This window comes from Lacerta agilis, chromosome 7 (genome assembly GCF_009819535.1).
Source record: "Lacerta agilis isolate rLacAgi1 chromosome 7, rLacAgi1.pri, whole genome shotgun sequence".
NCBI lineage: Eukaryota > Metazoa > Chordata > Lepidosauria > Squamata > Lacertidae > Lacerta > Lacerta agilis.
Window position 1 is genome coordinate 38,059,992 of NC_046318.1, and position 16,048 is coordinate 38,076,039.

The 16,048-nt window shown below is 40.5% G+C and overlaps 1 protein-coding gene across 7 annotated transcripts in view; it reads left to right on the forward strand.

Moving 5' to 3' along the window:
• The first annotated feature begins 1,161 nt into the window (after nucleotides 1–1,161).
• Nucleotides 1,162–16,048, forward strand: part of SPIRE1 (spire type actin nucleation factor 1) — an 89,537-nt gene continuing 74,650 nt past the window's right edge. For 2 of the 7 annotated variants that reach the window (XM_033154855.1, XM_033154857.1), the window contains exon 1: nucleotides 1,162–1,554. In XM_033154855.1, the coding sequence (XP_033010746.1) occupies nucleotides 1,227–1,554 (328 nt within the window). In that variant the 5' untranslated portion in view covers nucleotides 1,162–1,226. The remainder of the gene's footprint in view (nucleotides 1,555–16,048) is intronic. The other 5 variants (XM_033154859.1, XM_033154856.1, XM_033154858.1 and 2 more) reach the window with 4 other exon arrangements.

The window sequence follows — 16,048 nt, forward strand, 5'->3', positions numbered from 1 at the left end:
GTTGGTGTTGAAATATTCTGTAGTTCACCTCTATACTGGATCTTTATGTGTGTGTGTCCTGTTTAATTGCACTGAAATTATAGTAAAGCTGAAATATCAATGCATTTTGCTTTCACTTAGAATAATGGGAAAAAGAGAATGTTGATATTGTGTGTGATCATAATCTAAGAAAGTGTCGCTAAGGGAGCAATCCTGTGCACAAGAGGTTGGCATAAAGCAAGCTGCTGTCAAGTTACACCAGATCTAAACCCAATTCAGCAGTGGGGCTGCTTCTGTACCTAAGCCTGGCAGAGGGAAAACAAGCCTTTAAAATAGTGTTGTATGCTGGGCTGGCATGTGACCACGCTGAGACTTAGGATCCAGTCTAAGTCTCCCTTCTCTGGACCCACCCCTAGAACAGAAAGAATGGTAAAGGCCGTGCTTTGAGCCAGTGTGGACCCATCTACCCCGCTTGGGTCTCTGTCACAAGGCTGTAGGTGACCATCTCGCATACAAAACCTGCCCTGGACCACTGAGCAAAGGGTTTCTTCCTCCCAAATTAAGTCTGAAATACCACTCCGGAATTCACAGGTTTAGCTGGGGGTAGGAATGGCAGGCTCATTATTAATTTAGTACTGAAGCACTGCGGCTAAGTTAGTCATATCCTGACACCCGGCAAATCCCCATTAAGAAGGCTGTTTGGCGCCTAATTAATTTTCTTCCCTGGGGGAGGCCGGGCCCTCGTGGCTGGCTCTATTCCTCCCAACCCGGACACATGATATATGTACGGTACAGTTCTCCCCCTGGTTCATTCCCCCTCTTCTTGCTGTCCTTGTTTCCCGCAGGCAGGCGGCAGTGTAACCCAGCAGAGCCCGAGGCGAGGGGGAGGAGAAGGGACGCCATTGCGTTGCTATGAGGTGACTCCCGCCCTCCATACTCTCCTCCCCCTCCAGCCACGGACTGACTCGCTCTGTGGTGGCGGTGGCGGCGCTGCTGCTGCTGCTGCTGCTGCCTTCCTCGCCGGTGACTGGGTCGGCTCACGCGCTTTCTTATTTATTGAGGGAAGCAGGGGGGAGGGGTGCGGGGAGAAGAACATGAAGGCGGCGGGCAACGGGCAGCCGCGGCGGCAGCAGCAGTTGAGGTGAAGCGAAGCGAGGCGGCGAAGGCAGAGGACGAAGAGGGCAGCGAGCGCGGCGGATCATCTCCTTTTCGTTGTTATTATTATCATTCATCTCCCCGCAGAGGGAATGGCTCACGGCGGGGCTGCGGGAAGCGACGAGCCCTTGCCGGGCACCTCCGGCCGCAGAGACGGCGGCGACGACGAAGGCCGGTCTCTGGCGGCGGCGCTGGTGATGCGGGACGCGCTGTCTCTGGAGGAGATCCTGCGGCTCTACAGCCAGCCCATCAACGAGGAGCAGGCGTGGGCCGTCTGCTACCAGTGCTGCGGTTCCCTCCGCTCCCGAGGCCGCCGCGGGGAGTCTCCCAGGCGCAGGGTGGAGAGCCCCGCCGACATCCGCATCTGGAAGGACGGAGCCGTCACGCTGGGCGACGTTGCTCGGAGCCCGCCGGCAGCAGGTAAAGCTCCGGGGCGAGGGCCGCCGCTGAGCCCCGCGGTGTCCGTGCTCTTGAGGCTCCGCTTGGGCCCCAAAAGGATACTGGGGGTGCCCTTCGCGCGCTGTTTTCCGCCTTGTTTTCTTAAGGGGTGTGTGAATATTTTCCCCTAGCAACGCCTCCCCCCCACACACACTTTCCCCCCTTCCGTCGTCTCCCGCTGCGGGCAGGCTGGAGGCTACATACATCCGCCAGTAATGCAATTGCACGGCTAGGATTTCCTCCACCATTTCTCCATCACTTAGCACTGCTTCTTCCCCATAGATTTCAGCGGCTGCCTCCTCCTCCTCTTAGCCGCCTCAGGTCGGCGACATTCTCGCGCTCCTTCCTCCCGCACCCACAGCAACAAAAACTCCTCTGTTTCGTCTTGTTTATACAACTGCCCCATCTTCCCCAGAAACGATGGCGTTTGTATGAAGAGCTTGCTAGTTAGCATTTTCCCTTCCCCTCGCCCCTCCCGCTTCGCTGCGAATGTTTTTCTTCTCTCTGTTGGGCTGAAATCTAGAGTTCTCCTGATCAGTAATATTTTCTGTCTTTTAAATGCTGCGTTATGGCTGGTGTATATAAGCAAGCAGTTGGGAGACTGCAGGGTAGCTTAATTGTACCTGAAAGGATGCCTTGGTTTGTTCATGAGACGTTTCATGTTTTGATAGAGCACCTAACAAAAACATCCTTCCTGTTCCATTGCCCTTGTTAGGCACTGCAGCATGGGTGACTATATTTGATACTGATACACAGTTTCTGAAATACTGAGGCTGCGTGCCTGTTTATTTACCAGAGCCTCTCCAGCACCTTTTTTCCTTTGCTCCTGCTTAGAGAAAGTCTGTGGAAAATAAAATGATGCAAAGCTACTCATGTAGGTCAGCATGAAGGATTGGGGGAGGGCACTGCAAAGCAAAACAAAGAAAGCAGCTGTCAGAACCCAGGCATGTTGCTACCAGGAGGTTTAATGTCTGTTGGCTTTGTGCCTTTGTTTTGTGTTCCTTTTTAATTCCAAAACAAAGCTGCAATTTTATGTTAACTTATTTGGGAGTAAATTCCAGTGATATCAGTGTGGCATACATCATGGTTCTATACACATCCACGTGAAAAAATGTATAGAAAACAAGCAAGTGGAAATACATACTTTTTATAACATTGGTTTGATGTTCCCATTTACTGAAGAGTGCAACTAATCAATCATATAATTAACACAGGAAATAAAATGTGACGTTATGAATTCCTCTTACGTACTTAGGAGAAATATGTTAAACAGATTAAGCAGTTATATATAATACACACTTTATGTCCATGACTAATGTAATACTATATTATCTTTGCCTTACATGTCTTAGCACGAGCCTTCAAAATCTCTGATTATACTAGTTAGCTCAAACTTACTTTTTAAAAAACCAAATTAACACAGTAAACCACTTTTCAAAGTCAGCTTCATAAACTCATTCTAGCAGCAAACGGATTGTACCTGTCATTTGACTGTGCAGTCAAAGAAATACCGGTAATACATATGAAAAGTGACACATAGCATGCATTGTAAAGATCCTGCATTCGCTGTGGATTGTTTAGTGAACATAATAAAACAAGAGTTGAAGTAATAAGACTTCAAATGATGGTAATTTGATTTTAAAAATAGGACATATGAAATTTGTTTGTTTCGTTGTTGTAAGAAGAACAATAGGATAACCTATTGTAGAGTTTAATGTTGGCATGACACTCATTGTTGAGTACTTCATAATCTCAATCAGAAGACAGTAACGAATTCTTAAATTCTACAGCAAATACTAGACAGACTTTTATATTGGCTGGGGAATAGGGAACCTTTATGTGTAGAATTATTTTATGTCACTGTCAAAGGATATTTTGTACTCCCACATGCCAGGACACAGAGGTTCCATGTCAGAATGCAGCTCCTAGACAGGTTTTAACCTCAACATAACAATGGTGTAGCATGTACAGAGCTGCTGCCACCATGAAGTGGCTTGGGCTAATTATCTGGATACAGTAATAACCTCTCAGTTGATGTGGGGCAAAACAATAGCCATATTTGCACTGACAGAGCATGTTGGCTGTCATAATTTATCTCCTGGAAACATTCCAGTGTTGCTGAGAGGAAAAAACCTCTCTGATGGTTTCCTTTGATCTGTAAATCCCTACATATTTTAGACTATGACAGATTATTTTTAAAATTATACCTATATCCCAGGGGTGGCCAACTTCCAAGAGACTGTGATCTACTCACAGAGTTAAAAACTGGCAGTGATCTACCCCCTTTTGGGGGGGGGTCATGTAAAAGTTGTTGAGCTTCTTTGGGGAAGAGGAAAATGACATTGAGCTTTTCTTTTTAGGAAGGAAAGCCCTATTTTTGGTGGTTCAGGTCATTTTAGGGGTGCGGGGCAAAGGTGTTGAGCTTTTTTAGGGGAGACAAAGTTTTTTTTAGCTTCTTTGGTCTACCGGTGTTGTACCACAGACGTCCAGTGATCTACTGGTAGATCATGATCTACCTGTTGGACATGCCTGCTATATCCATTAGAATAAACATCTCTAAGGTCCATATTTCAGTGCATATATGTTTTCATTTGTTAAATTAACATTAGAAATGTATCATGATCTAGTAAAGGAGATCTATGTCCAAGGGAAGGAATTTCTCCATCTCATATTTCAAACCTATGTATGCAAGTGTATATAAAATTCATTAGTCTAGTAAACTACCAATGAGGTTCAAATCAAAATGTGCTAGATTAAATTATGCTAAACTACAAATCAATTAACTAATAATAAAGTGCAAACCTCAGTCTTCTTCACTGCCTCTAACAGAAATTGAACGGAAAGCGTTGACAGGCTTGAAGCCATTGAGAAAGAAATGAAACATACCTGGGGGAAACCTGAGGTTTGCAGAAGAAAAATACTGAAGGGGACAACCCTCCAAAGTTAACCAGTGAGGACTGAGCATTCTCAGTAACTGCAGGACATTGAGTGTCAGTTAGAAAAGAAAAATGAGAAACTGGGGGTGGAATGTAATGTGCTGCAGCCCCCCGTTAGCAGCTTCTTGGAGGTTAGGGCATGATTGGTTGGCAGGACTCTTTAATAAGAACACTTTTATAGGAAAGGGTGGGCGGTACATTCTCCAGGCTGAGGGCCACATTGCTTCTTGGGCAGCTTGCCAGAGGCCACATGGCTGTGATCGACCAGAGTTAAAAAGTGAGTAGGGAATTGGATGTGCAACTTACTTTCATAAAGTACCGTAAGCTACACTCCAGAAATGCAAAGTCAGAAGTTCCTACACATACCCTTCTCTATCCATGCAAGCAAGAGTCACTAGCACAATTTAAAAAATCATTCGAGACAGACAATAGCACTTGAAGGAGGGTGTGGAGCCTTGACAGATGTAGCTGGGAAAATCCTTTGTTGTTGTTCAGTCGTTCAGTCGTGTCCGACTCTTCGTGACCCCATGGACCAGAGCACGCCAGGCACGCCTATCCTTCACTGCCTCTCGCAGTTTGGCCAAACTCATGTTAGTAGCTTCGAGAACACTGTCCAACCATCTCATCCTCTGTCGCCCCCTTCTCCTTGTGCCCTCCATCTTTCCCAACATCAGGGTCTTTTCTAGGGAGTCTAGAAATCTAGAGTCTAGAGTCTAAAAATCATTCGAGACAGACAATAGCACTTGAAGAGGGTGTGGAGCCTTGACAGATGTAGCTGGGAAAATCCTAGAAGGCCTCATTTAGCTCTCTTTGTTGTGCAGCTCCGCACCTTGTATGAGGGAGTCTACCCATTCCCCACAACAGCGAATTCAGGTGGTGACTGCTGATAGGACTGGTGCCAAAAAGGGATACTGAGAAATGAGGGTGTTCTCAACATGCTCCAAGAAACAAGGGGTATGCAGAAGTACAGAAGGATTAAAATGTTCAGGTACATGTTGTTTGGTAATCTCCAGGAGCTATAGAATGAGTAGCAAAGAAAAATGGAAAATCAGGTTGAGTGAATTGGCCTACTTGAATGCTTTAGTACGGAGGATAATATGCCTGGGTGACACTCCTGTTAGGAGCTTCAGATACACTGAAAATGTTTGTTTAAAGTTGTTTGTGTTCATAGAATAAAAGAGTTGAAACTTCCCAAGGTAAAATTAATGACATTGCCCTGCCCTATATACAGTATGAGGAAACCCAGCCAGATGGGTGAGGTATAAATATTATTATTATTATTATTATTATTATTATTATTATTATTCATATCAATATACCTGAAGAGCAGAATTGTTCCAGTGAAGAGTGTTAGTCCAGTTGTAAATAATGACCTTACATTAACTACTAAAGTCTAAAAATAATGTGGATAAAACTGCAGTGTCTCAAGATGGAGAATGGACCTATTGTTTGCTTTAAAGTAATTAAGTAATTTCTATAAATATTATTAAACATTTGATACCTTTATACTTTTTTTTTAAATCTACAACTCATAACAATTACCAGTATGTGGATGCAATTACAACTTGATAGTTATTATATTTGTTTATTCAGCAGTAAGCTCAATATAGATTTCAGTGAGACTTACTTCTGGTGTGTAAGGGATTGCAGCTTTAATTGAGTGGTACTTCTCTAAGTCACTAGATTTGTTTTAAGGAGGCATGGGCTTCTCAGTGACATTTATTGGCTCAGTTTCTATCTTGATTGGCACAGAATTGGAACACTGATTCAATATGGTGTATATGGTTAAGTGACTATGTCAGGCATCCCCAAACTCGGCCCTCCAGATGTTTTGGGACTACAACTCCCATCATCCCTAGCGAACAGAACCAGTAGTCAAGGAAGATGGGAATTGTAGTCCCAAAACATCTGGAGGGCCGAGTTTGGAGATGCCTGGACTATGTGCTTGTATTTTGCTGCTGGATAGTGCTTTTTTCTGGAGAAACCTCAAGCGTGTCATGAGGCATGTATGTGGGGGGACTGCGCATGCGTCGGCGTGGGTAGACGCTCACCCGTATCGCTCCTGGAACTCACTGAATTAAAAGCCTGAAAAACAAATAATTTATGGCAAACTGATAGCAGAGACAACTCACCGAGAACTGTGTTTACGTCTAAGTCCTGGACTGGGGTGAGTCAGAGTTTAAAAACGGTCGTAAATTTACCTATTCGGCAAAGACTTGAGAAGGCCTTAACAAGATGGCCAAGTCTATTAAGGAGCTGGGGGAGATGATCCAGCGTTCGGAGATAAATGTCCGTGCTGATATGCAAGAACTGAAAGCAGAAATGAGAAGAATGACTGCTACATTAGAAAAAGTCACAAAAATAGCAGAGCATGCAAAAGAGGTAGCAGAAGGAAATGCAAATAAAATAGAAACCTTGACAAAAAGAATTTCGCAAATGAATGATAGACAGCGTAGAAGGAATTTGAAGTTCTCTGGCATTTCTGAGGACATTGGAAATAAGGACCTGGAAAAGGGGATGTTTGAATGGCTCAAAGAACAAGGAATTGTAATTGAGCAATATGAAATCGAGAGAGTGCATCGCTTGTTTACACCACGAGGAGGCGCCGGAACTCCCAGGGATGTAATAATGGCATTTACAAGGGAGAAGTTAAGAGATCAAATCTATAAATCTCTTCGACAGAAAGCAGACCTGCAGTTTAAACAGCGAAAGGTCATAGTAAGACAAGACTTCTCTCCAGAAACGCTGCAAGAAAGGAAACAAATGCAGCAGTACGCACAAGCTCTATACAAACATAAAATCCTCTTTTCCTGGGCCTACCCTGCTACACTGGTGGTCTATAAAGATGGCAGGAAATACTCGGCTAAGAACCCTGACGAAGCAAAAAAAATGCTAACTGACCTAGAAGTTGGAATACTAGGACGGATAGAGCAAGAACTCTCAAGTTCGGAAGAACTACAGGGAGAACCTAGTGAACCCAGTGAATCTCCAGTGCAGAGACAAGAGAGTAAAAGAAGACGGCAGTCGGGAGATGAAAGGACAGCAAGAAATAATAAATACTAGAGACAATTTAAAACGGGCTTTGGTAAATACATTTAAGGACATAAACTTTCCAGGAGTGTAGGGAGAGGAGTACAGTCCTCTAAGAAACCATGAGACAGGGATCATGGAGATCCCTATCTGAGTCTCAGGGGGGAAGGGAGAGGGGGATTGAATGGGACAGAATTGGAAATACAAAATATGTACACAGAAGGGTTCAAAAAATAAATGGTAGTCGGGACAATGGATAGATCCTTAAAGGTTTTATCGCTTAATGTTAACGGGTTGGCCTCAAATATTAAAAGATATAGGGTACTGACATTGGCAAAGAAGATGAAAGCGGATATATTATGCCTTCAGGAGACACATAGAGCTAAAGCAAATAATAGACCTTTGTTATGCTCTCAGCAATGGGGCTTAATAGAAGAATCAAAAGCGACGAACAAGGCTAGAGGGGTCGCTATACTATGTAATGCAAATCTCAGGCCAGAGGTTCTGAGCCGGAAAAAAGATAATGATGGTAGATTTATATTCTTAAAAATCAAAGTGTCACAAAAAATCTTTACAATAGCTAATATATATAGTCCAAACACAAGACAGAAAAAATTTATAAAGAAAATCTTGAATAAACTGCAGCTTTACGCTGAAGGGGAAGTTATCGTTACAGCAGATTTTAACTGGAATATAAAAAACGATAACACATTTAGATTATCTAAATGGGGATTAAAGGATGTGTTTGAGATGGGTAATCCCAGCACTAAACCTACTTTTTTTTCCAACAGACACAAGAGTTTTTCTTATATCGATTATGTGTTAATTAAAGAGGGGAATGAAATTAGCGTTAAAACGGCAAATACTATGGGAATATGGATATCAGACCATGCTCCACTATTTGTGGAGCTGGGGCTGGAAGAAGATGGGAAAAGTAGGAGATGGTGGTATAATAATCTAATAATGGCAAAAGAGATTGATAGGGAATATATCAGAAATCAAATTGACTGGTATTTTAAAGAGAATAATGGCTCAGCCGAGATCCCGGTAGTGTGGGACGCTTTCAAAGCTGTTATAAGAGGACATTGTATATTGAAAGAGAATGCTATTAAGAAGAAGTGGTACTCGGGGAGACAGGAAAAAATTAAAGAGATTGAATTCTTGCAACAACAGCAACAGGTAAAATATCTAAGGAGTAGGAAGGAGCAGTTAAGAAAGTTAAAACAGGAACTGGATGAGTTGGATATAGTTGCGGTGTGGAAGAGAGATAATATGATTAAAAACGATTTTCAGAGAACCTCAATAGGATCATATAAGAGACTTGCAAACTATTTAAAGAAAAGAAGGGACAAACAGAGGGTGAAGGCCATTAAGACCAGAAGGAAAACACTCACACAAAGCTCTAAAGAAATAAGGAAAGAATTTGCAGAATTCTATCAATCTCTATATACAGAAGAAAATAAAAATATCAGTAGGGAAAGCTTAGGGTTTAAAATTGAAGAAAGTGATAGATTGAGACTGAAGGAGGAAATCTCTCTGGAAGAAATAGAGAATGTAGTTAAATCATTTAAGAGTAAGAAATCACCAGGATTAGATGGAATTACTGCAGACTTTTATAAAGAAACAATTCATATCCTAGGCGCAGAACTAAAAAAAGTATTTAATAATATCCTAGAAGGGGGGAAAGCCCCAGATACCTGGAAACTAGCGGAAATAGTAGTGATTGAAAAACCACAAAAGGACCCTACAGAGGTGGGGTCATACAGACCAATCAGTTTATTAAATCAAGACTATAAGATATTTACAAAGATCCTGGCAAGACGATTGGAAAAGGTACTACCCAAAATAATTAAGGAAGATCAATATGGATTTGTTAAGGGAAGATACATAGGACACCCTATAAGAAACGTATTAAACGTACTAACAAGCAGGGTAAAAGGTAAACTGGCGGTTTTAAAATTGGATGTGTATAAGGCCTTTGACACGATTAGACATAAGTTCTTATGGAACATCATGCGGGAGGTAGGATTAGGAGAAAACTTTGTGGAAGCAATCCGAGAAGTGTATAGAGAAGGGAAGGCTGTGGTCAGAGTGAATGAGGGGGTTTCAGATCAATTTAATATACAAAGAGGAGTTAAACAAGGATGCCCACTCTCACCGCTACTATTTGTGTTGGGTATGGAGTACTTGGCAGACAGGATACGAAATTCAGTAAGGATAAAAGGATATAAGAAAGGAAAGGAGGAAATCAAGTTGAACATGTATGCAGATGATATCCTATTATTATTTACAAACCCCCTTGAGGGCGTAAGAGAACTTATGATAATCCTGAAGGACTTTAAAGAGGAGTCAGGATTGGGAGTAAATTTGGAAAAGTCCGAAATTCTGTTCTGGGACGTAAATAAAGAGGAGAAGAAGGAAATTGCAAAAATGACAAGGATGGATATTAATAAGAAAAAAATTAAATATTTGGGGGTAAATATAATAAAAAATATTGCTAGGATTCCAGATGTAAATTACAAAGAAGCATGGAGGAAGATCAAGAAGGATATAAAATCATGGAAAAATAAGAATTTATCTATTCTAGGTAGGATTAGAGCAGTTAAAATGTTTCTGGTACCGAAATTATTATATTTATTTCAAGTAATTGCACTACCCATTAGGAAAATATGGTTCAAAACATGGAATAAGGTATTTAAAAATTGGATTTTTGGAAGCAAAAGAGTTAGAACCCCAGACATAGTAAATTACTCACCGCAAGAAGAGATGGGATGGGGAATACCAAACTTAGAATTTTATTACGAAACATTTCAACTAAAAAATTTAATAGACATTGGATATAAGGATAGGACTAAATGGATTAGGCTGGAAAATGAAATAAATGAAGGAATAGGAAGAGAGGGGATATTTATTAGAGATATTAACTTGGCTTGTAAGAAGACAATAGGACCAAGAAAATCTGTGCTAGGAATCTGGAAGAAATGGAATACGAAATGGATGCCAACTCTTTCAAGATGGATGCCGTTAAAATACTTGCTGGAGAGTCAGGGGGAACCGGGCTGGTGGAGGAGATTGGAGGATCGGGGATTTGTTATATTGGGGAATATGTATGATGATGAAGGGAGTTTAATTAAAAAAAATGTTTTTTTGGAAAAAATAGGAAAACAATATTGGTTGAAAGTGGAAGGACTTTATGATTTGATAAAAACAGAAAGAGCGGAGGAGATGAGGAGGACGGAGATGAAAGTGGATATGGTGTTGAACAGAAGACAAACAACAGAGAAGGGGATAGCGGGGATGTTGTATGGATTCATGGTGAGGGATAAAGAAAGAATGATAAGAATAATACAGAGTAAATGGGAGCACGAGGGTGTTATTCATCAAAGTGTAGTCCAAGAATTAATGAAGAATATAAATAATATTAAAATAGAAAAGTTTAAAGAATTAAGTAGAAAATTTTTATTAAAATGGTATAGAACTCCGGCACAAATGGCGTATATAGTGAAAGGGTTTAGTCCCAAATGTTGGCATTGCGGTCAGGAAAAAGGATTTTATTCCCACATGTGGTGGGAATGCAGTCTGGTTAAGGAATATTGGCAAAAGATTACAAAGGTAATTTCTGGATTATTTCAAATAAATATAGAAGTGAATAGGGATTTACTATTTTCGGGAATACTGGGAAATAACAAAGTAAAAAGTAATATGCAAGAACTGTATAAGATTATGATTCTAGCCGGAATGGCAGTTATTGCACTGGGATGGAAAGAAAAGGCTAAATGGGAAATGGGAAAATGGAATGATTATGTTTTTGAATACGTACAATCTGAAATATTTGCACAGATAGCGGCAGAGGATAGTTGGGAAAATAAATGCCAAAGAATTACAAATAAATGGGCATTTTATAGGAATTGGATAGAAAGGGGTGAAGCCAACCCAAATATACAAGCTCGAATGAACAGACTGTGTACATGGATAAAGATCTGAAGAACGAAGGTCTGTCCAGAGGGGAGGGTGGGAGGGGAGGGGGAGGGGGGAAAAGAAAAAGAAAAAGAAAAAGAAAAGGTCTATTGGAGATGCTTGAGAGTGCTACCTTGTTTAGTGGCTGTTTTAAACGACGCATTTGAAATGTATTAATTGTATTCTGAACTTTGTGCATATCTTATTGTACGATGATTCTTTTTTCTGTAAATCAGCTGCAGATTTTTGTTAAGAGGTATTTATATCTTCTGAATAAATAGTTCTTTAAATAAAAAAAAAAATGAGGCATGTATGTGTAGTCCTTCCCTTTTTATTGAATCTACCGGTACTTATGTCTGTTATTGGTTAAAGAGTGAGGTTCAAAGTCTTCTAGACTAGTTGGCTGAATGAAGCAGAATGTGCTATGTAACCTCATAGGCTTAAGACGAAGTTCAATAACTCTTGCTCTACACTTAATAGCAATTAAAATCAGAGTGGAACAAATACCAGGCAAAACTTTTCCTTTCACTTACTTCTGTGAAGGCTGATCTTATTCCTGTTGTTTTGGGTACTAGAAACATGTTTGATAGTCAACACAAAAGCTGGCATTTTCATAATTCTTTTTTACATGATCTCTTTTTTCAGTTGAGATCAGATTCTTAAAGTGGCCAAAATGCTTTCCTTCTCCAAGTACGACTTTCAAGGTAAATTGTTTGCTAGGATAAGAGGAGCACCTGTATATGAGGCTACATGTTGTGATTTTTCAAGGGCTTAATACAGTGGTACCTCGGGTTACAGACGCTTCAGATTACAGACGCTTCAGGTTACAGACTCCGCTAACCCAGAAATAGTACCTCGGGTTAAGAACTTTGCTTCAGGATGAGAACAGAAATCGCATGGCGGCGGTGTGGCGGCAGCAAGAGGCCCCATTAGCTAAAGTGGTGCTTCAGGTCAAGAACAGTTTCAGATTAAGAACAGACCTCCAGAACGAATTAAATTCTTAACCCGAGGTACCACTGTATTGCTTATTCTCTTGAAAGTTTAGAAAATACATTAGAGACAGAAATCAAGAAATTTCAGGGTTCTGAGGTTTACTAATTTAGTAGGGGTTTTATTCCTTTACTGAACGTTTGATGAAAAAGTTATAAGATTAACAGCGTCTGTCATTCATATGTGATACACCCTGTAGTTCATTGTTCAAATATAATAATTATTTTATTGTTAATATCTTAGGGCACAATAATAACATATTATGTAATCTTCTTACAGGGAAAATATATGTGCAAGGCTGGTTTCTCTTAATTCTTTCTTCTAGCCTGCTTTTCTATCTGTCATCAATGAGCAAAAAGCCATCTATTGTAGAGTTTTGTTTATAATGAAATAAGATTTTATTTCCTTAACAAGGTACACACCCAGTTGAGCACTGAGATGTAAAGTGATTTTTTGGGTTGATTTAACATTACTTTGAATATTAGCCCTAGTTCTCACTGAGGTGGCAAAGGTGTGCCAGGGTTTTACTGCTTTAGGTTTCAATGGGAGGATCACAGGATTGAACATTCCCCCGTATAATATAAATAAAAATATATATCCACATACAGTGGTACTTCTGGTTACGTACTTAATTAGTTCCGGAGGTCCGTTCTTAACCTGAAACTGTTCTTAACCTGAAGCACCACTTTAGCTAATGGGACCTCCCGTTGCCACTGCGTTGCCAGAGCACAATTTCTGTTCTTATCCTGAAGCAAAGTTCTTAACCTGAAGCGTTATTTCTGGGTTAGTGGACTATGTAACCTGAAGCATATGTAACCCGAGGTACCACTGTAGTCAGGTATCAGGCTACAACCTTTCCTCCTGAATTCTAGTTTTTTGTGTGCAGAGAATTTGTATGAAGGAGCAATCAGTCATGTGAGTTACCATCCACAGGCTGAAGTACCACTGTTCAGATAGAGCTTTACAAACTCAGTGAGTACTAGACTTCAATTGTTGAGTCTCTTTTTATATAATGGAGTTTGAAAGGGTAGACTGCAGCACTCTCAAATAACATTACAGAGCTAAATCTAAAGTCTGTAATTATAACTAAAAGCTGGCCAGAGATTCTGAAGCTACATTCTGAATGAGTTTTTTTTTATTGCTTCAGGGTGCTTTGGGGGGAGGCAATGATAACTGAGTTTTATGTCTTAAGTTTTATCTTGGCATTTTGTTTAGGCCTATTTTTATTTTATCTAGAATATTGTAACACATTTGGAGCAGATGACCTCTTTTCTAAAACAGCGTAGAGTCTTGTGACACCTTAACATCTAACTAATTCATATATCAAACTTTGGTTAATTCAAATCCACTTCATCAGATTCATGAAGTGTAATCCTCAATTGGCAGCTGAGGATTATACATGTATTTATTAAATTTATATCCTGCCTTTCCAAAGGAGTCCGGGGCAGCAAACACACAAGTGATAAAACATCTTTAAAATATCTTTGAAACAATTTATCTTTAAAACATCTTTAAATGCATTTGGTAAAATGGACTTTAGCCTATGAAAGCTTATGCCATAATAAATTTGTTAGTATTTAATGTGCCACAGGAACCCTTGAATAGCAAAGGAATCTAAGGTGTGCTAAAGGAGGATAAGGAGATTGTTCCAAAGCAAGGCTAGAATTGCCTGGTCAATCCAGAGGGCTTGCTAATACTATTTCTCTACCCTCAGATAAATTACAGCAGTTCTTAAGTGCTTCCCTGCTTGACAATAAAAAGGGAAGTGGTGGCAGTTTATTGAATATAAGAGGAATTTAATGAATATAAGAGGAATGCACCTCATACCCTGTTTGTGTCATAAGGGAGATGGGAGTGATTGCCCCATGGTTAAAGAAATCAGTAAATACGTGGTTCCAGTTAATGCATGTTTTCAGATAGAGAGGAGCCTTGGAAAGTGTGAATGAGGAAGGATAGTGGGAGAGGCCAGTGTCTGTATTATTTACAAGAACTTCTGTTGAAATTGAGTCAGAGATTTGTATGACTCAGTTGTGTCAATTCTTCAAAGTCAGCAGGGCAAAATGTTAGACATATACTGTCATAACTTCCTGAAAAGTGGAGAAAATAAAAGCATGGCTAAAATTGCAGCATGCTGAAGAACTTGACAAGCCAGACTTTAAATGTTGTATTTTAAAAACATTTTTTAATATCTGGATTTAAGGAAGTCTGCAAATCTGTTCATCATGAAGATAGCCCCTTCTTGTGCACAAAGTGTGCTCACTTCCAATTCCCATCCACCTAAGTGGATCTTTGTGACTCCTAATTTGTCATCCTCCTTTCAGACCAGCAGCTGGTGCTGAACATATGAACCTTCTCCCTTCACAGTCCCTTTCAGCCTTGATAATCTTATCACATGAGGTGTTGCTGTCATCCACCACTGCATCTCCATCCCAACATGGATATAGTGGTGAACCTTGACAAGCTCTCTGACTTCTGGCAAATCATTTCTTAGCCTAACCTACTTCACATGGTTTTGTGCAAATACACCATCCATCTTCAGATTGTATAAACCTTTGATCTTTTAATAAAGATATCCAAGGAGAATAAAATTTAGAATATTTTAGTACTTTTTGTGAGAATAAAAGGAGGAATCATTCATACATGTCATCCTGAATGCATTGCAGGAAGAGATGACTAAAAGTTTCATAGTCAATAAAAGGTGGGGGTGGCTAATGCAGAGACAGGCAAAGGAAGAAGCAATGAGACCCTCGCCTAGCTTCAGCTTGGGGATGACAGTCGGAGTTCATGGTCTTACATATGGTACAACACTTCAGAGAGTGGTTTGTAGCATGATATAGTTAAGGGAAGCACACTACTTCTCAGCATGGAGCTGCGGAGGCTGTGAGGCAGAGGTTGTTCCTAGTTTTGTGCTGAGCTTTGGAGATCCTTGCTTCAGACGTTCATCATGGCATCAGATACCAGACTCTGCCCCTCTGAGGCCAGGGCCAGCATGTATTTTAGCTGGCTACTAAGGCCAATCAAAATTTGTCTGTCCCTTTTTATGGCTGACTTTTTTTGTAACAATTTTGTTAATATTTATTTCTCAAAAGCAGAATAAAATGAAGGTTGTGAAATGTTGGCTAACTTGTCAATCAAATTGTGCACAGCTTATTACTTTCAGGGTTATTTGCTTGTGTCAGGTTAAGTTATGCATGTGCAGGATGGAGGAGGTATAAACATGCATCACATTATCTGATTCAGTGTAAGACATTTTCATAATGTTATTTTCTCTCCCAATGAGTTTGTGAGAACATTTTTTACTGAGTTACTGTACTGGGAAACTCAGACAATAAGAGGGGAACACCTTTGTTGTTTGTTAAGATGCTTATCTTAAGAAAGAGAAACTTTCTTGGGGGTAGTATTGTATATATTTCATGGAACAGACAAATACTTGTTCAGATTTCATTGAGTGGCATATTTAAGATTTTAAAAATGTATATAGTAGTGCACCAGAAGCAATTAAGCCTCACCATGAACAGTGCATGTACAACCAGGACCCTGGCCCTTGCTCCATCTTCCTCTAG